A 24,621-nucleotide genomic window follows, 5' to 3' on the forward strand; every position below is an offset into this window, starting at 1 on the left:
CTGACTAACTCAGTTGAATGTTTTTGAAGTAAGGGAAGAACTGATATTTACTGAGTTTTAGGTTCCATTGACAAAAAATAAGAGCATGTTAAATGGCAAGTTGCCTTCTGATTCTGATTATGGTTGGGAGAAGGGAGGCAGAGGGTGGGAATTAAAAGGTCAGATTAGCAGAGTAAAGTAAGAGTTGTTACCTAGAGATTTGTTGCGGTCTCTTCATAAGAACAATGGTATAGTGCAGTTAAAGTAATTAAATGTTTTGAGATGCTTCACAGGAATTTAAAAAAATAAAGTATGGCATGGAATTGCATGAAAAATGTCATATGATTAAAACTTATTCCAAAGTGGGCTTTAAAGATTCACTTCAAAGGAGAAAATTGGGGTAGAGAGTAGGCAATTGAGTTGGCATCTGAATTGTGGATGACCTCAAGTTTGGTACAATGTGAAATATCTGGTTGGAGTGTTTTGGACTGGTCAAATCTTCAAGTAATGAAGTCATGTATGAGGATTTCAATGAGAGCTAAGAGGATGAAGTTGGGTAAAGTTCCAGTGGTGGAAGTATGTAGTCTTGGTAATGGCATGATTTGAGGTTGGAAGTTCACTTTGGGATTAACTGTGACACTAATGCTATGAGTACACAAATTTAATCTTATCTGTTCTGAAAGGAGTAGAGGCAGTGGCAATATGAACTGAGTTTCAAGTGGGGATTGGAATCCTTTTTTCAATCTTAATGGCATGAAAGTCGATGAACTACTTGCACTTGCAAGTAGGCTGGCAGTAAGAGGAGGGATTTAAGAAGATAGATTGCAATAGAGAAAAGAAGCTGGGTTATCTTTGCATTCCAGAATGATTCTGGAACAGCGAGCAGTTTTAACTGATGTAAGCAAGACATTATTTATACTTTGGTCCAGTCAGATCTGACAGTTGATTGACTGTCCACTTCGACCTCTGCAATCCTCAAGTGAATAGAGATGAAGGCATTTGGATGAGGGAGGGACCAAGGATAATGGTTTTATTTAGACACTGATAACCAAAGTGAAGGTGGCAATTGAGTAAATTAACTGTGAAAATATTGACAAATGGAGGGCCAAAGGCTAAATGGTTTGGACTTTAAAGGCAGAATCTAGAAGTATAAGGCAAAAGATTTTTTTTAATACATGAGATAGGGTTGGGGTATTGATGGTAAGTGACATAAGAAAATGATCTTAGAGGGCCTCAACTGTGATTGAAGCAGACTAATGCGATCACTTGATGGCAAGAATGAATAGGACAACTTCCATATTATGAGGAAATTACATGGAGGTAATGTTTAATATTAAAAGTGCAATGAACCCAGAAGAACGAGAACATAATGAGTTGAGATAGTTTGAAATTGACAAGGTTAAGAAATCTTCTAGTGCAGAGCCTTGGGAAGGAAAGCAATGAAGAAATCACAGTAATAAAGATTTCACTGTAATTAAGGCAGTCCAAAATTAGTTTGAAAGCAGCATGAGTGTGGAGTAAGGTGAGATCCACCAGAGGAGTAGAGGTAATGCCAAACTGATCCTGTGTTAAATACCACAGTGTCACCATGTTGATCATGACAAGGTGAATGGTGAAGGATGCAGCCTGGTGATGGGGTGGGAGGGAGGTGGTGAAGAAATCTGGTGTCATCACCTTTGCCAACTTTCTCTCAAGGCTGTGATGTCAATGCCATCATCAATAGGTTTGTGGAATAGCCTTTGTAACAAGGGAACACATTCTGGGGTTGGAGGGAAATGCATAGAGGGGTGCTGATAACTGCTCTGATAAAGTCCACAGATCAGTAGTGGGAAGCAATGTGTTACATAAGACGGGCAAAGTTTGTTTCCAGTGGGTGCAATAAGCAAGAAGGCTGATTTGAATGAGATGGGGCTTGATGCAGCTAATTAGCTAGTTCTGAGTGCTTTGATAAGCCCATTGCAGGAACCAAAAAAAAAGTGTGAAGCTGTAAGCTTATGTATCAGAACAGAAATGAGGCAAGAATGCAAGAAAAGTTTTGAGTTGGGAGGATAGTGCTGGAAGGTGAAGAAGTGATAAAAGGCATAACAATAGTAGATTTGAGCTATAGGGAGAGGCTGAACAGGCTGGGGCTGTTTTCCCTGGCGCATCAGTGGCTGAGGGGTGACCTTAGAGGTTTACAACATTGAGAGGCATGGATAGGGTAAATAGACAAAGTCTTTTCCCTGGGGTCAGGGAGTCCAGAACTAGAGGGCGTAGGTTTAGGGTGAGAGGGAAAAGATATAAAAGAGACCTAAGGGGCAACCTTTTCACGCAGTGGGTGGTACATGTGTGAAATGAGCTACCAGAGGATGTGGTGGAGACTGGTACAATTGTAACATTTAAGAGGTTTGGATGGGTATATGAATTGAAAGGGTTTGGAGGGATATGGGCCGGGTGCCGGCAGGTGGGACTAGATTGGGTTGGGATATCTGGTCGGCATGGGCGGGTTGGACCGAAGGGTCTGTTTCCATGTTGTACATCTCTATGACTCAAATAGAATGTCTTGTAGAAGGTCAAACAAATAGTATTGAAAAGGGGGAGAAAACTTACTGTCATTCAGAGTAGCAACAGAATGAAAATGCTTAAAAACTATGGTATTGAATCTGATGATAGTAAAGATGCCATACAAAATAGATGGTCATGGTATTAAGTATTGAAGTGCAGTGGTGGTGCAATGATTTTGGAAAGGTGAACTCTGCATGAGTCATCAATGAGCAGTTGTCCAAGTCTGTAAATGAAGGAAATTAAAGTCTAGAAGTTATTTGAAGGTACTCTAATGGAGGATATTGTCAAAACTGTGAAAACTCAGGAGGTGTAGACTCTCTGTAATAGGAAAGAAAGCTAATGAAGTTGAAAAAAAACCCATAAAATCCACAAGCAACAGAAGTTTGCTCAGGAATAAACTGGAGCCAGATATCTGTCAGTCATTGCAGTGTGGAGGAAGAGCAGTGGATTGGTATATAGTATTTGATAAATCCTTGACAAAAATGAATGCTGATACTTAAGGTATCAGAAAAGAACAAAAGACCCCATTTATGTATCTGCATTATGGTATAATTGGCACAGCCAAAAGTGGAAAAGTGGCCTTGATGTTAAAAGGAGTATAGTCCCAGACTAAATGTATTGTAATTCAAAAGCCAGCAAACTAATTGGGTTTGAGAGAATGCAAACTGCTGAATGATAACATCACAAGTTTTACCATTGCTTCACAACTGTTGTTGACTGTTCGTTCTAGCCTTGTCTTTGACTAATCTTCCTGTCTGCTTGGTTTGTCCCATGGATATTAAAGCCACCCTCCCCTTTTCCTCCTTGGCTCTTCTTGAAATTGAGGGTTTTCTTGTATTTTCTCCTCATCAAATGTTCTCTCCAAAATTGGTGGAACTGAAGAAATGTTTAGAGGGATGTAAGAGTTAGGATGAGGTTGGAATGTCAGACCCCAAGAACCAACAGGTTTCAGGCTGCATTGTTAAAATGGCCTTTGTCAAAAAGGACTGCATTATCTTATCTTTCCTGCTTCTAGTAGTGCTTAGAGTCGTACAATCACAGATTCCTTACTGTGGAAGCAGGACTTTTGTCCTGTTGCAACTGTACCGACCTACCCTCCTACCCTACCCCTGTAATCCTGCACTTCCTATGGCCAATCCACCGAACCTACACATCTTTGGACTGTGGGAGTACATCCAGAGGAAACCCACGCAGACACTGGGAGAATAGGCAAACTCCACACAGACTGTTGCCTGAGAGTGAAATTAAAACCAGTTCCTTTGCTCTGTGAGGCAGCAGTGCTAACCACTGAGCCACCATGCTACCCAGATCGCTCAGGTTAACGGATCTCCAAGAAAGAGGGTTAGTATTTCTGTCCAACTTTCTCATTTAAATCCACATTCTGAGATCCTACATCCTTACAGATGAACATCCATGCAAGTTGTGGACAACTGGCCTAAATGGTATCACTATTAGTCCTTGCCACATTAAGGATTACAATAGCAGGAAAATCAATGTGCTGTTCTCAGGAACACATTGAGGTGTACTGCAACTTCTGTTTTTCAAACATGAGTGCAATTGCTACCCTAAGTTGAGGCAAACATCTCCGCACTCAGTGCTGTTGGAAAAGAAGTTTGAATTATTAATCTAGCTGAGGACCAAGTGTATTTTACTTTTAAATGTTGCTCGTCATTACCAAAATTCACGGGTGGAAGATGTATATAAACGTTTTCATTGTCAGGCTTTTGTACAGTGATGCTATTGCTCGAATTTTGTATTCCCTTGATTCCCCTGTTATGCATGCCATATTCTTCAATGTCATTCAATAGTTGTTTGGTATTATACTGTTAAACTTTCACCTTGACAAACTTTGCTTGTTTTCCAAGTCTTATCTCATTTCTCTGAGCTTTGCTTTTCTGAATTATTTTGATATTATAAAATTTAATAAAAGATTTCTTGGTCTTGCCATTCCCTTTTTTACTTTTGATAAGAATCAGTTGACCTCCATCAACAATTAGGCTGCAGCATTTTTAAAAAGAACAGAGTTGTAGCAATTGCTACAACTGTGTTGGCCACAATACCCTGTGCGGAATTAAAAATAGATCCAAGTGCTTCAATAATGTGCATGTTTATTCCCTCTAACATTTTTGTATTTGAAATGGAGAGTATTCTTGCTTGACAGTTCTATATGCTAGCCACTGTGGTAGTTATAAAGTAACTTTTGGCATACTTGGCAATAAAGTACACTGCAATTACTACCTATCTTGACTTATCAGCCTTTTCAAATGATAAATGGGTTTTATGGGCGGGGTGGGGAGTTCAAGAGGAATTGATTCTGTAGCTTGGTGTTGTGACCTCATTTTGGTTTATCAGGTGCTATGGTACCTCAATCTCTGAGATAAGCGAGAAATCTACAGCCTGCATTGATCCTCTTTGACAGTTGCATTATATTGTAGTTTGCAGCATATTTCTTGTTTTTACTACTTCTCTAGATTTGTAAGAAATTAATGAACAGGATTTGCCAGAATATTGTATTGGCTCTTCAAAATATCAGCTTGTAGTTCAGTGAAAAGAGCGTGAAACTTTGATAGCTAATTTTGAAGTCTGCATGTGCTTTCTGATCATCATCAAATCTGTACCTGTCTGCTTTTGACTGTTTCAATGAGATGTTGGTGCCTTGATCTCATTGGGATACCAACCTTGATGATTTACACTAATTATGCAGTTATTTGTGTTGAATATTTATAGTTCTACAAATTCCCAATAAATAATATTTACTTATTTGTTCAAGCTGCATAGTGTGCTATGTTAGACAACCTACCTTTGCAGATGCTTAATGCCAAACAAGTCTCTGATGCATTGTAGCGCAGTGGTAGTCTGTTTTCCTCTATTATTAGATGAATAGACTTTGTGTCTTCAGTCTACTCCATGGGCAGAGTAATTCTGTGTGCTGATCTTTGTTAGTATTTCACATGCTCAGCATCTTGTGACAATGGTTGTTGATAGAGAAATCCCAAATACAACCAAAAGTAATCCTTCTATCTACCTCTTGGTGTCTTTTTAAAATCCTACTGAAAGAATGATGTGGATCTGTAACAGGCCACAATTGTGTGGAGTTTGCACATTCTCCCCGTGTCTGCGTGGGTTTCCTCCGGGTGCTCCGGTTTCCTCCCACAGTCCAAAGATGTGCAGGTCAGGTGAATTGGCAATGCTAAATTGTCCGTAGTGTTAGGTAAGGGGTAAATATAGGGATATGGGTGGTTTGCACTTCGGCGGGTCGGTGTGGACTTGTTGGGCCGAAGGGCCTGTTTCCACACTAAAGTAATCTAATAATCTAATCTTTATGCACTTTTACTGCATACCCAGTATTAAGAATGTACTACTAGTTACCTTTCTATCCCATTTTCTGATGGTGAGCAAATACGTTTTGCTTAAGTCTCTTTGCTGGATAATGAATGGTAGTTGTATAACAAAGGTGTAGGCATCCAACAGTTCGCAACTGCATTTGAAACAGCTCTGGAAAATGAGGCTCAACTAGTTTTTCTGTTAATTCAACTAAAATTAACTTCCAGTGGGCTTGTCTAACCCCTGATGTTATCAGCTTAATGAATGCTGTAGAATTTCTCAGCTGAGATGGATATAGTAAATATGTTGTAAATTCTTACAAAGTGAAATACCTGGTATGTTAATTAATCATGTAATATTGTAAATTGTTTTCTTTTGACAATATTTCTTCAATCTCTAAAATGAATTTCAGGAGTACTATGATAATTTGGTTGCATCAGGCAAAATGACCAAAAATGCAAACTCCCTTTAACAACTGTGTTCACCTTTTTACAGTAACAGGATAAGGTTTCTACAGAACTCTTTTCATCTGCCTTGAGAAAACCTGAAGAATAGTTAAGCTGGCGATGTCAAGGGTACCAAGTCCTCCACCCCCAGCTGAAATGTCAAGTGGACCTGTGGCAGAGAGCTGGTGCTATACACAGGTAGGCTGGTCCTTATGAACAGTTCTTTTCTGCATTCTTTTGGTATGGAAGAAACATTAAAAAATGTATATTGGCACTAGCCAGCTGGTTATGCCTATTTTGTAAAAAGCTTTGGTCTCCAAATTATACTTTTCAAAAGTTATGCATAATTTTTCTCACTTCATTTTTTAGAGGTGCTGACTCCTGGCTGAGATTTAGTGTGATGGATTTCCTTGAAATCCTTGATGGATTTCTGTTCTTCATGTGTGGGGACATTATTTAATAAATGTCTGTTAACTGAGAATAGCATTACAGCCAAACTTGATTATAGGAGCTGGAGTAGATCCTTTAGCCCCTTGAGCCTACTGTGCCAAGCTGACAGATCAGCTACCTCAATGCCACATTTCAACGCTATTCCCATAATCTTTCTAATTAGTAATTAGAAACCTATATGCCAAATGTATCTTCCCTTAGGCAGGGGGATTCAATTGCATGCAGTACTCCAGATGCAGGTTTTTATAAATGTTCCACAATGGAGGAAAAAAAAACTTATTTGCTTCTGAACTCAAATCTTATGGCAATAATGCTAACATAATGTTGCCTTCTGAATTTGTGTCCGTGCGTGCTGGCATTTGGTTACTTGTCCAAAGAGATCTCAGTGTCCTTTATTCATCGCAAGACTTTACAGTCTTTCACCACATAAGAAATACACTGCATCTTCATTTCTCCTCCCAAAGTGGATGTAATATCATATTTCCTCTCCATATGTTTCTCTTGACTCCGTCCAATTAGGTAATTATTTTTGAAATATCCAGTAATTACATGCTTTATAATAGATTCTGGTATTTCCCTCACTCGTGAGGTCAAGCTATTTGATTTGTAGCAGCATGGTTGTATTTGTAATTTTCTAATCTGCCGGTATTTTTGCAGAATTATTAGAATTTTCGAAATATTTCCATGCATTTGCCATCTGTCATCTCTTTCAATACTGCAGGCTGAGGGGCATCAGGTCTTTGGAATTGTGCACCCCTCAGCCTCTAATTTCTCAATACTAATATTTTGCTAATACTAATTTCTTTCAGTTCCATTCTTTTACTCAACTCTTGGATCATCATTATTTTGGAGAGACTTGTACCTGCGTTCAGAACAGGAAAGCGCACACAACTTATTTGGCTCCTGTCTTTTTTTTATTTCCAACTGTCAATTTTCATGTTTTTGCCTGTAATAGGCTTGCATTTCTTTGATCTTTTTCCTTTTTACATACCTATAGAAGCTTTAACAACCCATTTTTTTGTTTTGTGCTATTTTATATTCAAATATTGTGTTCTCTCTATCGGTTTCTTGGTCCTCCTTTTGAATTCTAAAGTTTTTGCAATTCTCTGGCTTGCAACTTTTGTTTTGGCATCTTTGTAAACCTCTTCCTTTGCTTTGATGCAATATTTAACATCCTTGTCCATGGGTCCTCAGTGACTTGAATAGTGGCTGAGAAATAAACTCCAGTGCCATTGCTGATTAGGAATAATATTTAATGTGCTGATTTGTCTGGCTCAGTTTGCTGCCATGTCAAATTCCAATCTTTACGTTCTCTCTCTATGCGGCCTGACTATTTTTCCACCTTAGTAGACTTGAAGAGTTTTATGCCTGATCATTTAAAGTTTTTGTGAAGATCTGTAGCTTGGGAGCTGATTGGTCAGTTCACTGAGCTGGTAGGTTTTGTTGGCAGATGTTTCGTCCCCTTTCTAGGTGACAGGAGTGCTGTATTGGCTCCTGTAAAGCTATGGATCTGTATCCATCAACACCAACTCGCAAACAGGCGACACAACTAAATCTCCCTGGTATCCATACACATGGACAACAAGAACTGAATTTGACTGGGACAACGCAACGATACTAGGACAGGCTAAACAAAGAGCAAGGGAATTACTGGAAACATTATACTCATCCTTGGACTCCATCAACAAACACATTGACCTGGACCCGAGTTAAAAACAGCTGCAATAGAAAACCAAAACCGGAACTGGCACCAACTGGAAACAGCTCAAACAGAGCCACATAAATTCAAAGCAGAACAGCACAACAACATTTCACAGGAGCCAACACAGCCCTGAAGATGTCATCTAGAAAGGGGAGAAAATGGCTGCCAACAAGCCTACCAGCTTGGCGAACAGACCAATAACAAATGCCTGACCATGTTGAGCAGCAGTTGAAAATTTGAGTATTTTCATACTATCTGCAAGAGCTATAAACTTTCAAAATCAAAGCTTTTATTACAGGGTGTTCAAGTGTGTGGGATTTATTGACCACACAAATGTGTGTCTTTCATGGCTCTGTGTATGATGTTTAAATCCATGTTGTTGTTTTCAAAGATTTCAAGTTTGGTCATTATCAGCATTTGTTTGATGTTTCATGTTTTGATTTAGGAGTAATCTGTTGGTAAACCAAACAGATCTTGTGCAGCTTTATCAAACTTTGAGGACTTCGAAATTCACAGGTCTTAAATTAAAAAGTCATGCTAAAAGAACTGGATTACCAAGGCTCATGAACTAAAGGCCCCGTTTTGCTACCTTGCACTTATTTTTGTAGCTAGTTGACTTATTGGAGAGGCTTTCTTTTGTCCATTAACAGGTATAAAGCTACCTAGTGCTTTAAATTCTACAAGTATTTTTAAGTTAATGCTTAAGCATGCATAATACATTATTGAAGCAATTTACTATTTTTAGGATATATTAAAATAAAATGGCAAATATTTGATATAGAATTTCTCAGTAATTTTTATTTCTGAAATAAAACTAGCTTGACTTATACCTTGTTTCAAATCTCAGTATCTCTGCTGCAGTATAAGTAATCTAATAGTTACATTAAAATTTCAATGCAAAGTTTATGACTTATGGACTAAGTAGTAAAGGCTGTCAAATGATAATTAGGCTACAGTACTATCCCTTTTGTGTGAATCCCCTGTAGCACCCAGAGACTGGATGTTTCAAATACCAGATCAATTTTCAGTACAGATTTTATTCCTCAAATAGCTAAGAAATTGTTTACAAATGAGTCTAAAGTGTATAGTCTTCTGTTTTTGAAATGTTTATTTCAAGAAATAAATGTCTTCAAATATTTGTTACACATGTAGAATTTTTGAAAATGTGTGTTATGGCTTGATAAGAAGGTTATTATAGGATTGTTTCTTTTATTTCCATTCATGGGATTTGAATGCTCCTTGCTAAGTTATATTGCCATCCTTAATTATCCTTGACAAACTGATGGTGAGCTATTGTCTTGAACTGCTGCTGTCTTTGGATGTAGATGTTGAGTGTTGTTAGGAAGGGCATTCCAGGATTTTGGCTCCATGACAGTGAAGGACCTGTGATATAGTTCCACATCAGGATGGTGAGCAACTTGGAGGGATCTGCTGCCTCTGCCCTTTTGAGTAGTAAATCTCATTGATTTAGAAGGTGATATCATAGAAGCCTTGGGTGAATTATTACAGTGCATCTTGTTAGTGGTACATGCTACTGCTGCCATTGTTGTTGGAGGAAGTGATTATGGAAGGTGGGATGCTAACCAAGTAGGCTGCTTTTTTCTGGGGCGTGTCAAACTTTTTGTTTTGGAGCTGAATCTATTCCGACAAGTGGAAAATATTCTGTCACGCTCTTGACTTGTGATTTGTAGGTGGTGGACAAGCAGGGGGCAGTTCGGAGGTCAGTTGTTCACTACAGAATTCCTAGCTCTTTTTTAAACCTGCCCTTATAGCTGCTGTTTTTTAAATGACTGGTCCGGTTCAGGTTCTGATCAAAATTCACCCCAGGATCTTGGTGGGAATTCAGTAATGGAAATGCCATTGAACAGTAAGGGACAGTGATTAGATTTTCTTGTTTAATCTGTGCGGTCGAAGCAGAAATGTTATTCAGGTCTTGCTGTACATGAATATGCATTGCTTTGGTATCTTGAGTGATTGAGAGTAGTGCACAGTCCTCAGTGAGCATCCCTACTTCTGAGCTTATGACATATTGGTCATTGTTGAAGCAGCTACAGATGGTTGAGTCTAGGACACTACCCTGAGGAACTCCTGCAGTTATGCCCTAGGACTGAGATTGATCTTCAACAATTATACTATATTCCTGTATGCTAGATATGACTCAAACCAGTGGAGATTTCCCACTGATTCTCTGACTTAAGTTTGCTTCGTGCTCCTTGATGCCGTACTCTTGTCAAATGCTACCCAATGATGAATTGTCAAGTGTAGTAAGTTCTGTGGGAGGCAACAAATACTGTGAATAGTGTACTTGCTGAGAAAAGCACAGAGTCTTGAACAGTACAGAGACTGACTGACTGTACTGTAATGTGTATGTCAGGTTCCAAGCAATCGATTGTGATAAGGGACTCTCTGTTGTGAGGGGCATAGACCGATGTTTCTGTGACTGACAACGAGACATCAGAATGGTGTGTTGCCTCCCTGGTGTCAGGGTCAAGGATGCAGAATATTGTCAAAGGGGAGTGTGACCAGCAGAAGGTCATTGTACATGTTAGTACCAATGGCATAGTAAGGGAAGGGGATGAGGTTCTGCAGGTACAATATAGAAAATTAGGTAGAAGGTTAAAAAATAGGTCTTCAAGGATAGCAATTTCTGCATTGCTCCTGGTGCCATGTGCTAGTGCGAGTAGAAATAGGAAGATAGGGCAGATGAATGCTTGGCTGAAGTATTGATGCAAGGGACCAGGATTCACATTTTAGGATCAACGGGATCTCTTCTGGGGTAGAAGTGACCTGTGTAAGGAGGACAGGTTGTACCTGAATTGGAAGGGGGCCAATGTCCTGGTGGGGAGATTTGCTTGTGTGACTCCAGGAGGTTTTAAACTAGTAAGGGAGTATGGGGGCATACCCAAAAAGAGTGTGACAAAAGAGAAATCTCCAGGCTGGTACAATACAGAAGAGGAGCAAGTTAAATAGTCAAGGCAGGCAAGAGAATAGCAAAGAATGAGGGAAGATTGATTAAACTTAACTGCATTTATTTCAGTGCAAGAGACCTGACAAGGCAAATGAGCTCAGAGCATGGTTGGGAACAAGTAACTGGGATATCATAGCTATTACAGAAGTGTGGCTCAGGGAGGGGCAGGACTGGCAGCTTAATATTTCAGGGTATAGATGCAATAGGATGAATAGAAAGGGGGACATGGGAGGAGGGGGAAGCAGCACTTTTGGTTAAGGATAACCTGATGGCTGTACTGAGGGAGGATATTCCTGGGAGAACATCCAGTGAAGTAATATAGGTGAAACTGAGAAAAGAGGAAAGAGATGACCACCTTTTGGGAATGTATTGTACCCCCCCCCCCCCCCCCCCCCCCCAGAGACAGCAGGAAGTTGGGAAGCAAATCTGTAAGGAGATCGCCGATATCTGTAAGAATAATGTTGCAATGGTAGGGGATTTTAACTTTCCAAGTAGAGGCTAGAACTGCCATAGTGTTAAGGACTTGGATGAAGAGGAATTTAAGCGCACAAGTAAATTTTCTAATCTAGTATGTGGATGTACCTACGAGAGAAGGAGCAACTACTGTCCTTCACTTGGGAAATAAGGTAGGGGCAAGTGCCTGAGGTGTTAGTGGGAAAGTGCTTTGGGGTCAGTGATCATAATTCTATTAATTTTAAAAGTGATGGAAAATCTGATCTAAATGTTCCAAATTGGAGGAAGGCCAACTTTGATAGTGTTAGGCTAGAAGTTTCAAAAGTGGCTTGGGAGAGGCTATTCACAGATAAAGGGACAGTTGGAAAATGGGAGGCCTTTAGAAATGAGGTAGTGAGTTTCTCGCCAGTATGTTCTTGTTAGTGCGAAGGGCAGAGCTGGTAAGTGTAGGGAATTCTGGATGACTAGAGAAATTGAGGATCTGTCAAGGAAAAGGAGGAGGGAGATGTTATGTATGGACAGCTGGGGTTGAGTGAATCCCTTGAGTATAATGGCAGTAGGAGTATACTTGAGGGAAATCAGAGGGAAAAAGGGGGACATGAAATGCCTTTGGCAAATAGGGTTAAAGAGAATCCAAAAAGATTCTACAAATACGTTTAGGGAGAGAAAATGACCTCTTTACGATCAACCAGGCCATCTATGTGTGAAACCATAGGAGATGGGTGAGATAGTAAACAAGTATTTGCATCAGCGTTTATCGTGAAAAAGGTATGGAAGCTAGAGAACTTGGGGAAAGAAACAGTGATATCTTGGAAAGTGCCCAAACTTCAGAAGAGGAGGGGCAGGGTGTCTTAAAATGAAAAGAAGTGGATAAATCCCTGGGACCTGATCAGCTGTTTCCCAGAACTTTGTATGAAGCTAGGAAAGAGATTGATGGGCCCCTTGCTATTTGCATCATTTGATAGCCACAGGTAAGGGTGCTGGAAAACTGGAGGTTGGCTAATGCTGTGCTATTATTTAAAATAGGCTGTAAAGGAAAGCCATGGGACTATAGACTGGTAAGCCTGATGTTAGTGGTGGCTAAGTTGTTGGAGGGGATTCTGAGGGACAGGATTAACATGCATTTGGAAAGGCAAGGACTGATTAAGCAGTGTCAACATAGCTTTGTGCTTTGAGAAATTGTCTCAGTAACTTGATTAAGTTTTTTGAAGAAGTGACAAAAAAAAATTGAAGGTAGAGTGGTGGATGTTGTCTAGATGGATTTCCAGAAGGTGTTTGACGAGGTTCTGCAGAGTAGACTGGTTAGTTGGGTTAGACCAGTTGTTTTTCAGACTGAAGGCCTATGAACAGAGGTGTGTCACAAAGATTGGTGCTGGGTCCACTTATATAAATGATTTGGATGTGAATATAAGGATGGTTACTAAATTTGCAGATGACACCAAAATTAGTGGTATAGTAGAGAGTGAAGGTGGTTATTTGAGTACTATGGGACTTTGATCAGATGGGCCAGTAAGCCAAGGCGTGGCAGAGGGATTTGAATTTAAATAAATGTGAGATGTTGAATTTTGGAAAGGCAAACTTACACAGTTAATGGTAGTGTCCTGGGGAGTGTTACCAAACAATTGGACATCTTGGTGGAGGCGCGTAGTTCCTTGAAAGTGGAGTCGCAGGTAGACAGGATGTTAAAAGCATTTGACATGCTTGCCTTCATTGGTCAGTGAATCAAATATAGGAGTTGGGATGTAACGTTGCAGCTGTGCAGGTCTTTGGTTCGGCCACTTTTGGAATACTGCATTCAATTCTGGTCTTTTACAAGGATGTTGCCAGGGTTGGAAAGTTTGAGCTATAGTGAGAAGCTGAAATAGGCTGTGGTTATTTTCCCTGTAGCATCGGACCCTGTGAGAAGACCTTCATAGAAGTTTATAAAAGCATGAGGGGCATGGATAGGCTGAATAGCTAAGGTCTTTTTCCCAGAGTAGGGAAGTCCAAACTGAGAGGGGGTACGTTTAAGGTGAGACGGGAAAAATTCAAAAGGGACCCAAGGATCAATGTTTTCATGCAGAGGATGGTGCATGTATGAAGTGAGCTGTCAGAGGAAGTGGTGGAGGCTGGCTGTAACATTTAAAGACACCTGGATAGACACAGGAATAGGAGAGGTTTAGAATGATGTGGGCCAACTGCTGGCAAACAGAACTAGGTGAATATAGGATATCTGGTTAGAATGGATGAGTTGGACTGAAGGGTCTGTTTCCATGATCTGTAATTCTATGACTCTGTAAACTATAAATAAACTTGCAGTGCTGAAGATGAATCCTGCACTTCATGAAGTAATTGCCCCTTATTTTTATATGCTGCTATAATACATTGATATTTCAGGATACTTTGCAAATTGAATTTTTTTGAATTTTAATGATGGTTACATGAACAACAATATCCACCATTCTGCATCAACAATATTGCAAACAGCAAAATGCTAATTGACCAGTGAATTACTTTTAATGATATTGACTGAAGAATGAATCACAGCTAGGATTGCACAAGAGCCTTCTATTAACAGTTGTGTAGCACAAAACAGTGTCTTTGGCACGTTGAGTCTGTATTAATCTGCCTATATTGATCCCACTTTCCAGCATTTGGCCCATGGCCTTGAATCTTATGACATTTCAAGTACTCATCCGTGTACCTTTTTAATAGTTAAGGTTCCCTGTCTCTGTTGTCCTTCCATGCAATGCATTCTAGATTTTCCCCTCCCATCCTGTGGGTGAATACATTTTTCTTTGAATCCCCTGCCAACTTCTCCCCTCGCTGTAAAATTATGCCTCCTTTTCATTGATCCTGCTTTCTATTTCTCTATATCTATGCCCCTCATAATCTTATACACCTCTGTCAGGTCTTCTGCAGCCTTCTTTGCTGTAAAGAGCCTGAGTATGTTCAGCCTGTTTTTATAGCTGGTATGCTCCAAGTCTGGTAACATCCTGATGAATTTCGTCTGCACCTGCTCTATCGCACTATAGGAAGTATATGGTTGCATAAACCAGAACCATACAGAGTACTCCAGCTGTGGCCTAACCAAAGTTGTTTTTTGTATGGCTGCAACGTAACCTCACTGCTCCTAAAATCTATGCTAGATCAGTGATCTGTAGGCTACATTAACCTGTTGTGTTGCCTTCAGTGGTCTGTGGTCAGCAGTCCAAGATTCCTGTGTTCCAAGCTTTGTGTCCTACTGTTCATTAATTACTTGTCTTATTAATTCCCAAGTGGATCACTTACATTTGTCAGAATTAAATCCCATCTGCCACTGATTTCCCATTTGACCAAGCTGTCTATATCTTCTTTTAACCTAAGATTTTTTTCCTCACTGTTAACCACCTGGCCAATCTTTGTCATCCGTAAGTTTACTAATCATCCATTCAACATTCTCCCTATTTCATTTATATCACAACCAAGTAGCCTTAAAACGGTCAATCCCTTGGTCTGAAACTGACCCCATGTTTTAAATTCCTCAACCAGGTGACATATTTTCTCCAACCCCTACGGACATAAGTCTCAAGAATTTTGTTTTGGTTTGATCACTTCCTATTCTTAATTCTTAAAATACAGATTCTGTAAAGTTATCTGCAATAGATTGCGCAAGATAATTAACAGCACAGAATACAAGAATTTGAAATTTCCAGTAACAGTTGGGTGGTATTCAAATTTTTTGTTATCTATATTTGATGCCAGTTGGTTTGTTATTTAGCGAATTTTAAGAACAGGAATTAGATTTACTCCTGAACAGCCATTGAAAAACTTTTCATATTGGATTCCAGATCCTTTCAATTCTCAGCTCTCATGCATTCTTAAAGTAAAACATGGATCTACTGTTCTTTGTAGTTATGTCATCAGTTGTTTTTGCAATAATTAAGGATTTGTTTCTTTTTCTGTTAGATAAAAGTAGTGAAGTTCTCTTACATGTGGACTATCAACAACTTCAGTTTCTGCAGAGAAGAAATGGGAGAAGTTATCAAGAGTTCGACTTTCTCATCTGGAGCAAATGATAAATTAAAGTGGTGAGTGTGGAGCTCTCTGATAAATTTTGCATTTATGGGGATTTGCTTATGCAGTTTTGGGAAAGGCAAGATGATTGAAAAGCTCAGTGAAGCATGTAGAGAAATGAATTTGTGATTTGATACATTTGACCTAATCCATTACATTGCCCGTGAACCAGAAGTCCCTTTTGAAGGCTGTGGAAACTCTGGCATCTATTTCTAAAATTTCCATGCAATAATTAGGTACAGGACATAATCAAAATTTCAAAATTCCCCTTGAACCTTGTATATAATCCTCCCATGACAACCTTGTGGTACCTTGCGACCATTTAAATTGGAAGAATATATTTGAATTATAGGTAAATTCAGGAGATCAGTCACCAGTTGGATATTTAAAACCCAGCAAATTGTCTCATTTCTTAATACAGAGGAACCTCAATTATCCGAATATCAATTATCTGAATTTCGGATTATCTAAAGAAGATCTCAAGGTCCCGATAGAAACATTGCCTCAAAGAGGTGTTTCTAACACTGATTACATCTTTTGTTTACAATGAGGAAAAATAAACTTGGTTTATTGAAATGCTGCTGAGAACAGTCCGGACATCTTTGCTCTGTTTTGAGATTCACCCCACTCCAAAGGCAGCAGCAGTGTTGTTGTTGGTGTCCTGTCCGGCTGACCCGGAGAGGCAGGGGATGGGTGGGGTGAGCGGATGGGGGCTGGGTTTGGTTGTGTGAGGGAGGAAGGGGGGCGGAGTTAGGTTTGGACAGGCTTGTGGGGGGGTGGGGTTTGGATGGGCCAGACGGGCCAGACAAGGGCTCGCACATGATGTGTTGCTGCCTAGTCTCCTGAACGGGGAGTGCACTTAGCAAGTGTTCGTTCAGTTAATCCATTGAACTGATGTTGTGGTGGGGAGGCTTCAGCAATGCTGCAGGTCCCTTACACGCAAGTGTGTATCTACTCAGAAACAAACCCTGAGACAGGGAGAGGGAACAACACAGGCAGAGCAAGGAAAACAGAAACTTCAGAACACTGAGCCCTGGAGGGGAGGCATTGAATCAATTAATGGAATAATCAATTATCCAAACGAGATAGTGCCCGCCCATCTTGTTTGGATAATCGAGGTTCCTCTGTATTAGACTATTTTGCTTCATGACCTATTAATAAATATTTTGAATTTTTCAGCTGCAAGCTGGCTGTTTCAATTCTTGGCATTTGTTGGCCAGCATTTTGTTGTTATAGGTTCATATAATAGGTGCTAACTAATTAAGTACCTTCCAATGTTGAAGGGGAGTTAAGCACTTTTATTTCTCTAGTTGGTTTCCATAGACTGGGTGATATTTAGGATTAATTGAAATAAATTAAACAGTTCCATAAAGAACCCATGCAAACCCTTAATCAGGACAAAGGGCTAAAATTAGGAATAACTAATACATTTTTAAAAAAAAAATTCTCCTTGTTCCTTCCAAACAACAGTTTTGTTATGACTTTTTAATTTTCTTGCTCTACAAAAGATTTTAACATTTATTTCTTTACTTTCTTACCTTCTGCTCTCCGTTAAGAGGAAGCTAAAGGACTCTCTTTTCCATCTAGACCATAGCATTAATAGAATGGGCGGCACGGTGGCACAGTGGTTAGCACTGCTGCCTCACAGCGCCAGAGACCCGGGTTCAATTCCCGCCTCAGGCGACTGACTGTGTGGAGTTTGCACGTTCTCCCCGTTTCTGCGTGGGTTTCCTCCGGGTGCTCCGGTTTCCTCCAACAGTCCAAAGATGTGCAAGTCAGGTGAATTGGCCATGCTAAATTGCCTGTAGTGTTAGGTAAGGGGTAAATGTAGGGGTATGGGTGGGTTGCGCTTCGGGGCGGTGTGGGCTTGTTGGGCCGAAGGGCCTGTTTCCATACTGTAAGTAATCTAATCTAATGTGTTTTTACTTGAGTTGTACAGACCACTAAAAATCTCATAGTTTAATACCTTTGTAAGCATCAAATATTTCTGACGTTTATTTGGAGTCATGTTCATGCTTGCGGTGGTCGTTGGTACTTCTATGTTTCAAACATTGGATATAATTTCATTGCAAGGTAAAATAAGTATTTGGATTGGGGTTGAAGGGAACAATTAACTTGACCGTAGGAAGTTATGGTGGCCTTTTCCAGAGCTACAATTTTGAATACACTTTAGTTTAATATAGTTTTGAACATGTTTTGTTTAAAGCTCAAATGCAGGATTATGTCTTCGTTATAGGTGTGAACTTATTGGATGTCATTCATTCTGTTTACTAATTGGGGAACTATTTTCAGTTTTTCAAACAAAAATCCAAGAGGTTTGCAAAACTTTGAGGGGCATGGATAGGGTAAATAGACAAAGTATTTTCCTTTGGGTCCGGGAGTCCAGAACTAGAGGGCATAGATTTAGGGTGAGAGGGGAAAGATGTAAAAGAGGCCCAAGGGGAACTTTTTCGCGCAGTGGGTGGTATGGGTATGGAATGAGTTGCCAGAGGAAGTGGTGGAGGCTAGTACAATTGCAACATTTAAGAGGCATCTGGATGGGTATATGAATAGGAAGGGTTTGAAGGGATATGGGCCAGGTGCTGGCAGGTGGGACTAGATTGGGTTGGGATATCTGGTCGGCATGAGCGGGTTGTTCCGAATGGTCTGTTTCCATGCTGTACATCTCTATGACTCTATGATTCCTGACTCCAAGAATAGAGAATTTGAAATTCGGTATATTGTGAACAGTTAGAAACTGCTTTCAGGACTTTTGTGATGAGGCGACAGGAAAATCACTTCTCTTTTGAGCAAAATTTAAAAATACAGAGGAGCTTCGATTATCCGAATACCAATTATCCGAAAATCTGATCATCCGAAGGTGACCTTGAGGTCCCAACAGAAACATTACATCAAAGACTTTCTGCATGTGTCTTTTGTTTACAATGATTAAAAGTGCTGCCAAGAACAGTCCTGGACTGATGGGAGCGTAGGCACCCTCTCTAAATGACTGCTGTCCCCTCTCGCTCGCCCTGTCGCTCTTGCCACATTTTCCCTGGGGTTCTGCACAGGTATGTCCCCTAAACCCTCCTTCCCCGGTGTGCAGTGCTGGGGACAGATGGGGGTGTGGTTTTGAGGGTGAAGGTGGTGTTGGACGGGATTGGGGAGCGGGCTGGGGGCGGTTTTGGACACGCTTGGGGGGCAGGCAGGGTCAGTGTTGGATAGGATTGGGAACAGAATTGGGGGTGGGTAGGGGGGTGGGGTGCGGTAGGGCAGTTGGGGCCCAGGCGTGCTGTGCTGCTGCCTAGTGTCTGGAAAGGGGAGCAGACTTTAATAGAAAACTCCTAGCCCCAGAGGAGAGGCATCAAATCGATTAACCGAATAAGCAGTTATCTGAACAAAATAGTGCTCGCCCATCTTGTTTGGATAATCGAGGTTCCTCTGTATGTTGTGGTTCTGTTCGCCGAGCTGGGAATTTGTGTTGCAGACGTTTCGTCCCTTGTCTAGGTGACATCCTCAGTGCTTGGGAGCCTCCTGTGAAGCGCTTCTGTGATCTTTCCTCCGGCATTTGTAGTGGTTTGAATTTGCCGCTTCCGGTTGTCAGTTCCAGCTGTCCGTTGCAGTGGTCGGTATATTGGGACCAGATCGATGTGTTTATTGATTGAATCTGTGGATGAATGCCATGCCTCTAGGAATTCCCTGGCTGTTCTCTGTTTGGCTTGTCCTATAATAGTAGTGTTGTCATGACAAGCAACATGAATTCGACTGGGACAACGCTACTATTATAGGACAAGCCAAACAGAGAACAGCCAGGGAATTCCTAGAGGCATGGCATTCATCCACAGATTCAATCAATAAGCACATCGATCTGGACCCAACATACCGACAACCGCAACGGACAGCTGGAACTGACAACCAGAAGCGGCAGATTCAAACCACTACAAATGCCGGAGGAAAGATCACAGAAGCGCTTCACAGGAGGCTCCCAAGCACTGAGGATGTCACCTAGACAGGGGACGAAACGTCTGCAACACAAATTCCCAGCTCGGCGAACAGAACCACAACAACGAGCACCCAAGCTACAAATCTTCTCACAAACTTTGTTCCTCTGTACTCCTGAAGAAGCCCTAGTAACCTGATGGTGTGAGAGAGGAAGAAAGATGCAGTTTTTAAAAAGAAAGCAAAACCGTTTATTCTCTCTGAAGGTAATGCACCTTGATAGATTCATGTTCTATGATACTTGGTGCTGTCCAGAGCATCATACATCTTGACCCAAATCCAATATTATTTATACAACAAGTACTGTTGCACATGCGCTGCTGTTAAGGAACGTTAGGTAGTAATTAGGAGTGGATGACTGGGTTGATCTTTCAGTTACAAATTGTCAATGTAGTTTAGATCTGTTGCAAACAAATGTTTGAAGTTAATTTTAATCTTTCACAACACACGCGGTTGGGGTTTTTAAAGTTTATGGAGGAAACTTGAGAATTTTTATTATTGTAAGGAGACATGGAGGACCAGATCCAAGAGGTAAGTGACATTGTTATGCTGTATTTAGGGCAACAGGAGTAGGGGCAAGGTCTCCCAGTCCACTCCGCTTGGTGTTGTACTTGAGATCTGCTCCCTGACTGTTTCATACTGTTAATCTAACTGGCTGTTAATGAGGGCACCTGTTGAAGAAATGGGCCTTAGTGCTGATGTCAGCAGAGCCAATGGCAAATTCTTACACCCATTCCTTCCAAAGGTTTCACCCAAGTGCACAGTTCCAGGCTATAATTTAATATTGTATCCCACAGATCAAGACTCTTATCTTCCCATTCCTGATCGAATAAACTCTAAACTGTTTGGAGGTTTGTCTTATCTGTAGGGGAAGAGATGGTGTAATGTCACTTGATGAGTAATCCTTAATCATTTGCCAAAATTCTGGGGATATGGCTTCAAGTCCCATCCTGGCAGGTGGCGAAATTTGAATTCAGCGACTGGCTGGCTTAATAACTCTGTAGCAACAGTTGCTTGTTTTTTTTTTAAAATAAAAAAAATCTGGTTTACCAATCTTTAAGAAGGAGTTCTACCATCTTTACCTTATCTGGCCTACATGTGACTCCAGACACGTAACTGTCGTTTTGACTTCTGTTTATTTAGGGATGCGCAATTATTGCTGGTCAAGCTAGTGATGCACACATCCCATGAACAAATGTATCCTGTGCTATTTCCTCCCTAATTTTTATTTTGGGTGTTGAGGGAATAATCCTTGTATTGAATAGATATTGTAATTTTTATCTCAAACTGCAAAGTTATGGTATAAAATATTTTGTGCATTAGAAAATTTGGAAATTACCATTATGAAAAGTTTAAATCTCTATATCTTATCTATAGGAGATATGTGCTGAATATGGTACAAATGAAAAGCTAAGTGTGTTTGTGGTGTTTTTGTATTGTATTATCAGAATAATTTTTAAACTATATTTTTTGTCTTGGATACCAAATTTGTGCTGATTCGAAATTGGGCACAAGAATAACTGGTTATCGCCAATTGTAAATGTGCAATTTTTTTTTCTGATCTGGTTTGGGAAAAGGAATTCTGACGCCGATCCAAAGATTTGAGCCAAGTATTTTTGCAACTATTTTGATTTTATTTAATAAATTTTAAACTATATTGGTGTTTTAAATGGAGATTTGCTTTTGGGAAAGTTACTTGCATAACAAGATGAGTAAACACACTAACATTAATGATGTCAGTTTTATCTTTAAACTTATACCATCAGTGATCTCGTCAGTACTCTACTTTTGAAGTTAAAATTATGAATAACAGTTTTAATTTATTTGGTAGTGACTTAATGGTGGTATTGCTGGACTGTTAAATCAGAGGCCCAGATAATGTTCTAGGAAGTGTGATTTGAATCTTGGATTTGAATCCAATAAAAATCTGAAAATAAGGGTCTAATGATAACCATTTAAAAAGTCATCTGGTTCACTGATGTCCTTTTTGGGAAGGAAACTGCCACCCTCATCTAGTCTGGCCTATGCTTGACTCCAGACCCATAGCAATGTAGTTGACTCTGAACTGCCCTCTGGTCAATTAAGGATGGCCTAGCCAGTGACCTCCTCAGCTCATGAATGAATTAAAAAAACCTTTGTTTATAAGGGAAGAAACAATTCCGATATTTAAACATTATCTTTGAAAAGTGTTCCTATTGAAGGTACTTTATAAATTAGGTACTTTTTAAAAACTCCATTTTGTTTCTGTCAATATTTGTAATATATTAGTTTTAAAATCCTGAAGTATTTAGCATAATGAACTCAAGGGAGTTACGTGGCTCATGGTGTGGTACATCTAAATGTTATACACCATTAGTGCAACACATTGTCTTACTGGTGGTTTATAAGAACATAACCAATATAAAATGGATTCCCTGAAGAATTAATTTTTCTTTTTAGAGGAATGGAGCTAATTCCCTTGCGCCTCATCTTTCTTTTTTTCCTCCTTCCTCTCTCTCACAACTTTTGACCTACAGGTCATAATATAGAGAACTCTATTTTTGGTATGTTTGGAGTTCACAGCAAATCTGGGACTTAGGGGAGGGTGGTGAAATTTGGATCTAGCAAGCAGGGAGGCATAAATACAACATTGTTGATGTTAAAAGTACTCTCAATCATGAATTTCTGATTGTTGGGGTGCATGTAATTTTATGGACTATCCGAGCAGTATCAAAATCAACTCTAAAACATAGAAACAGCTGCAGAATGATTGAATGCAGTTGTTATGTGATGGTAATTCCCTAGAGTGAAAATGATTCCACGTTCTTCATCTCTCCTTCTCCTTCCCCTTCCCCACTCCTCTTATTGAGAATGGGATGGATAGGAAATAAGAGGGGGGAAATGAGCATTGGAAATAGATGGGGTGTGTATTAGCATTTGGTAAGGGCAAAGTTTGCCAATGTTTTGGGTTCCACCCTTTTGGAATCTAAAAAAGTGCACCTTTTCTCTTTCTAAGTGCTAAAAGGCATACAATAAAATTCTGGTATTCTATGCTTATTTCATATTCCCAGCAACTGAAGTTTTATCTTTTCCTCTCTCCAATTTAAAATATGGAATGTTTTCTTTCAAATGAAATGAATGGATCCACGGTGCTCCAAACTGTAATTTACAAGAATTGATCTAGTGCAACCCAAACCATTTGATGGTGCTTTGATCTATTTCTGAACCAAGTTTAGATATCTCCTAAACAACTTGCTTAGAGGTGTTATGAGACATGCCTGGAGCAGATGGGACTTGGCCCCATGGCTCTTCCTGGCTCAAAGGTACACACTCTACCACTAAAAGTTTTTGCTGTGTTCCAAGCAACAAGTTCACCTTTTGTAATATATGCTACGTGCAAAACACAGTCATTAATGGTGATTAAAAGTGCACAGGTGTAGCTGACTTAGTCTGCTCAGCTTCAAGAAGTGTGTGTGATCTGTCACTGGTAGGTGCTGCTTGCATAAAGAAAAACTTTCACATTTGAGGGGCAGATACTTTTTTGACAATAGTATAGAGTTGAAAATAATAAATTCCAGAGATGTGTTGAACAGGACCGTGATATCTCAGTCAAGATCATCTTCAGTCATTGCATTCCTTTAGGCATGATCTTTCACCTTCAGTGATGGTAAAGCATTTAGTAATGCAGCAATTAACTTCAAACCGTGAAAGATTCTGAAAAAGCTGCAAGAATGTTCTAAATGGACCATTAATTAATGAGAAGAAACAAATTATGTTGTAACAAGTTATCCATCATTAAGTTGTCTTCAAAATCCAATTTAAGGGAAATATAATTTGGTTCAAATGTACCAAGACTCCAGAATCCATTAGTATTTACTAGTATTCAGCATGTTAACATTTTAAGTGTTCAGTCGAAGTATAGACGTCAAAGCTGTACAGTTCTTCCATATTATACATTGGCAAATACAGGTAATTCTCCTATAACATGATAATTGCGTTCATATGCGATGTCATGTCATAGAAAATCGCACAATGGAAGTAATGGGGTTAATTGGAAAAACCGGCTTAGGCACTCCAGTTTAGCAGAACAGCCCATTTCTGGTCGGTTACAGAAATGGCAAGTTGTTACAAGCGGAGTTTCCCAATGTATTGTTGTATTCCCGGCTCCTTGTGGAGTGAAGTTTATCCAGAACCTGGCTGTCTGCTATTAAACTTTGTGAAACTTCTGAAAGTTTTATTTTGGCATGAGTAATTTTTTTTTTTTTAAAAAGGGCAGCTGAAAGCTGTGAATGGCTGGAGATTATCCTACTTCTCAGGTTTGAGAGAGAATGAGGGGCAAGACTTTCTCATTCCCCGCCCCCCAAGTTCAATGGAGGCTTGGCAAATTTGGATTAGGCATATCTCAGGGATGGGTGGGGTGAGTCGCCAATGGTCTGTCCTTAGTTTCACACATTTCCTCCCTCTCTCTCACATGCACGCACACTCAAAATCAGTGTTTTGAAGCATCAAATAGTCAGCAACTGAACCTCTGCTTCATAAAAGGCCCTGCTTACTCTCCAACACTCTCTGGACATTGCTGTAACTGTATCTTCGCGCTCGCTCTCTCTCACACTCTCTCTCTCACACTCTCTCTCTCACACTCTCTCTCTCACACTCTCTCTCTCTCACTCTCTCTCTCGCACTCTCTCTCTCACTCTCTCTCTCTCGCACTCTCTCTCTCTCGCACTCTCTCTCTCGCACTCTCTCTCTCTCACTCTCTCTCT

General features: G+C 40.1%; 1 protein-coding gene across 1 annotated transcript in view; it reads left to right on the plus strand.

Moving 5' to 3' along the window:
• Nucleotides 1-24,621, plus strand: part of LOC122539960 (speckle type BTB/POZ protein) — a 125,127-nt gene that overhangs the window by 57,660 nt on the left and 42,846 nt on the right. Inside the window, exons 3-4 of the mRNA XM_043675190.1 lie at nucleotides 6,343-6,491; nucleotides 15,794-15,915. Coding sequence (XP_043531125.1) covers nucleotides 6,414-6,491; nucleotides 15,794-15,915 — 200 coding nt within the window. The 5' untranslated portion in view covers nucleotides 6,343-6,413. The remainder of the gene's footprint in view (nucleotides 1-6,342; nucleotides 6,492-15,793; nucleotides 15,916-24,621) is intronic.

Source organism: Chiloscyllium plagiosum, chromosome 33, assembly GCF_004010195.1.
Source record: "Chiloscyllium plagiosum isolate BGI_BamShark_2017 chromosome 33, ASM401019v2, whole genome shotgun sequence".
Classification (NCBI taxonomy): domain Eukaryota; kingdom Metazoa; phylum Chordata; class Chondrichthyes; order Orectolobiformes; family Hemiscylliidae; genus Chiloscyllium; species Chiloscyllium plagiosum.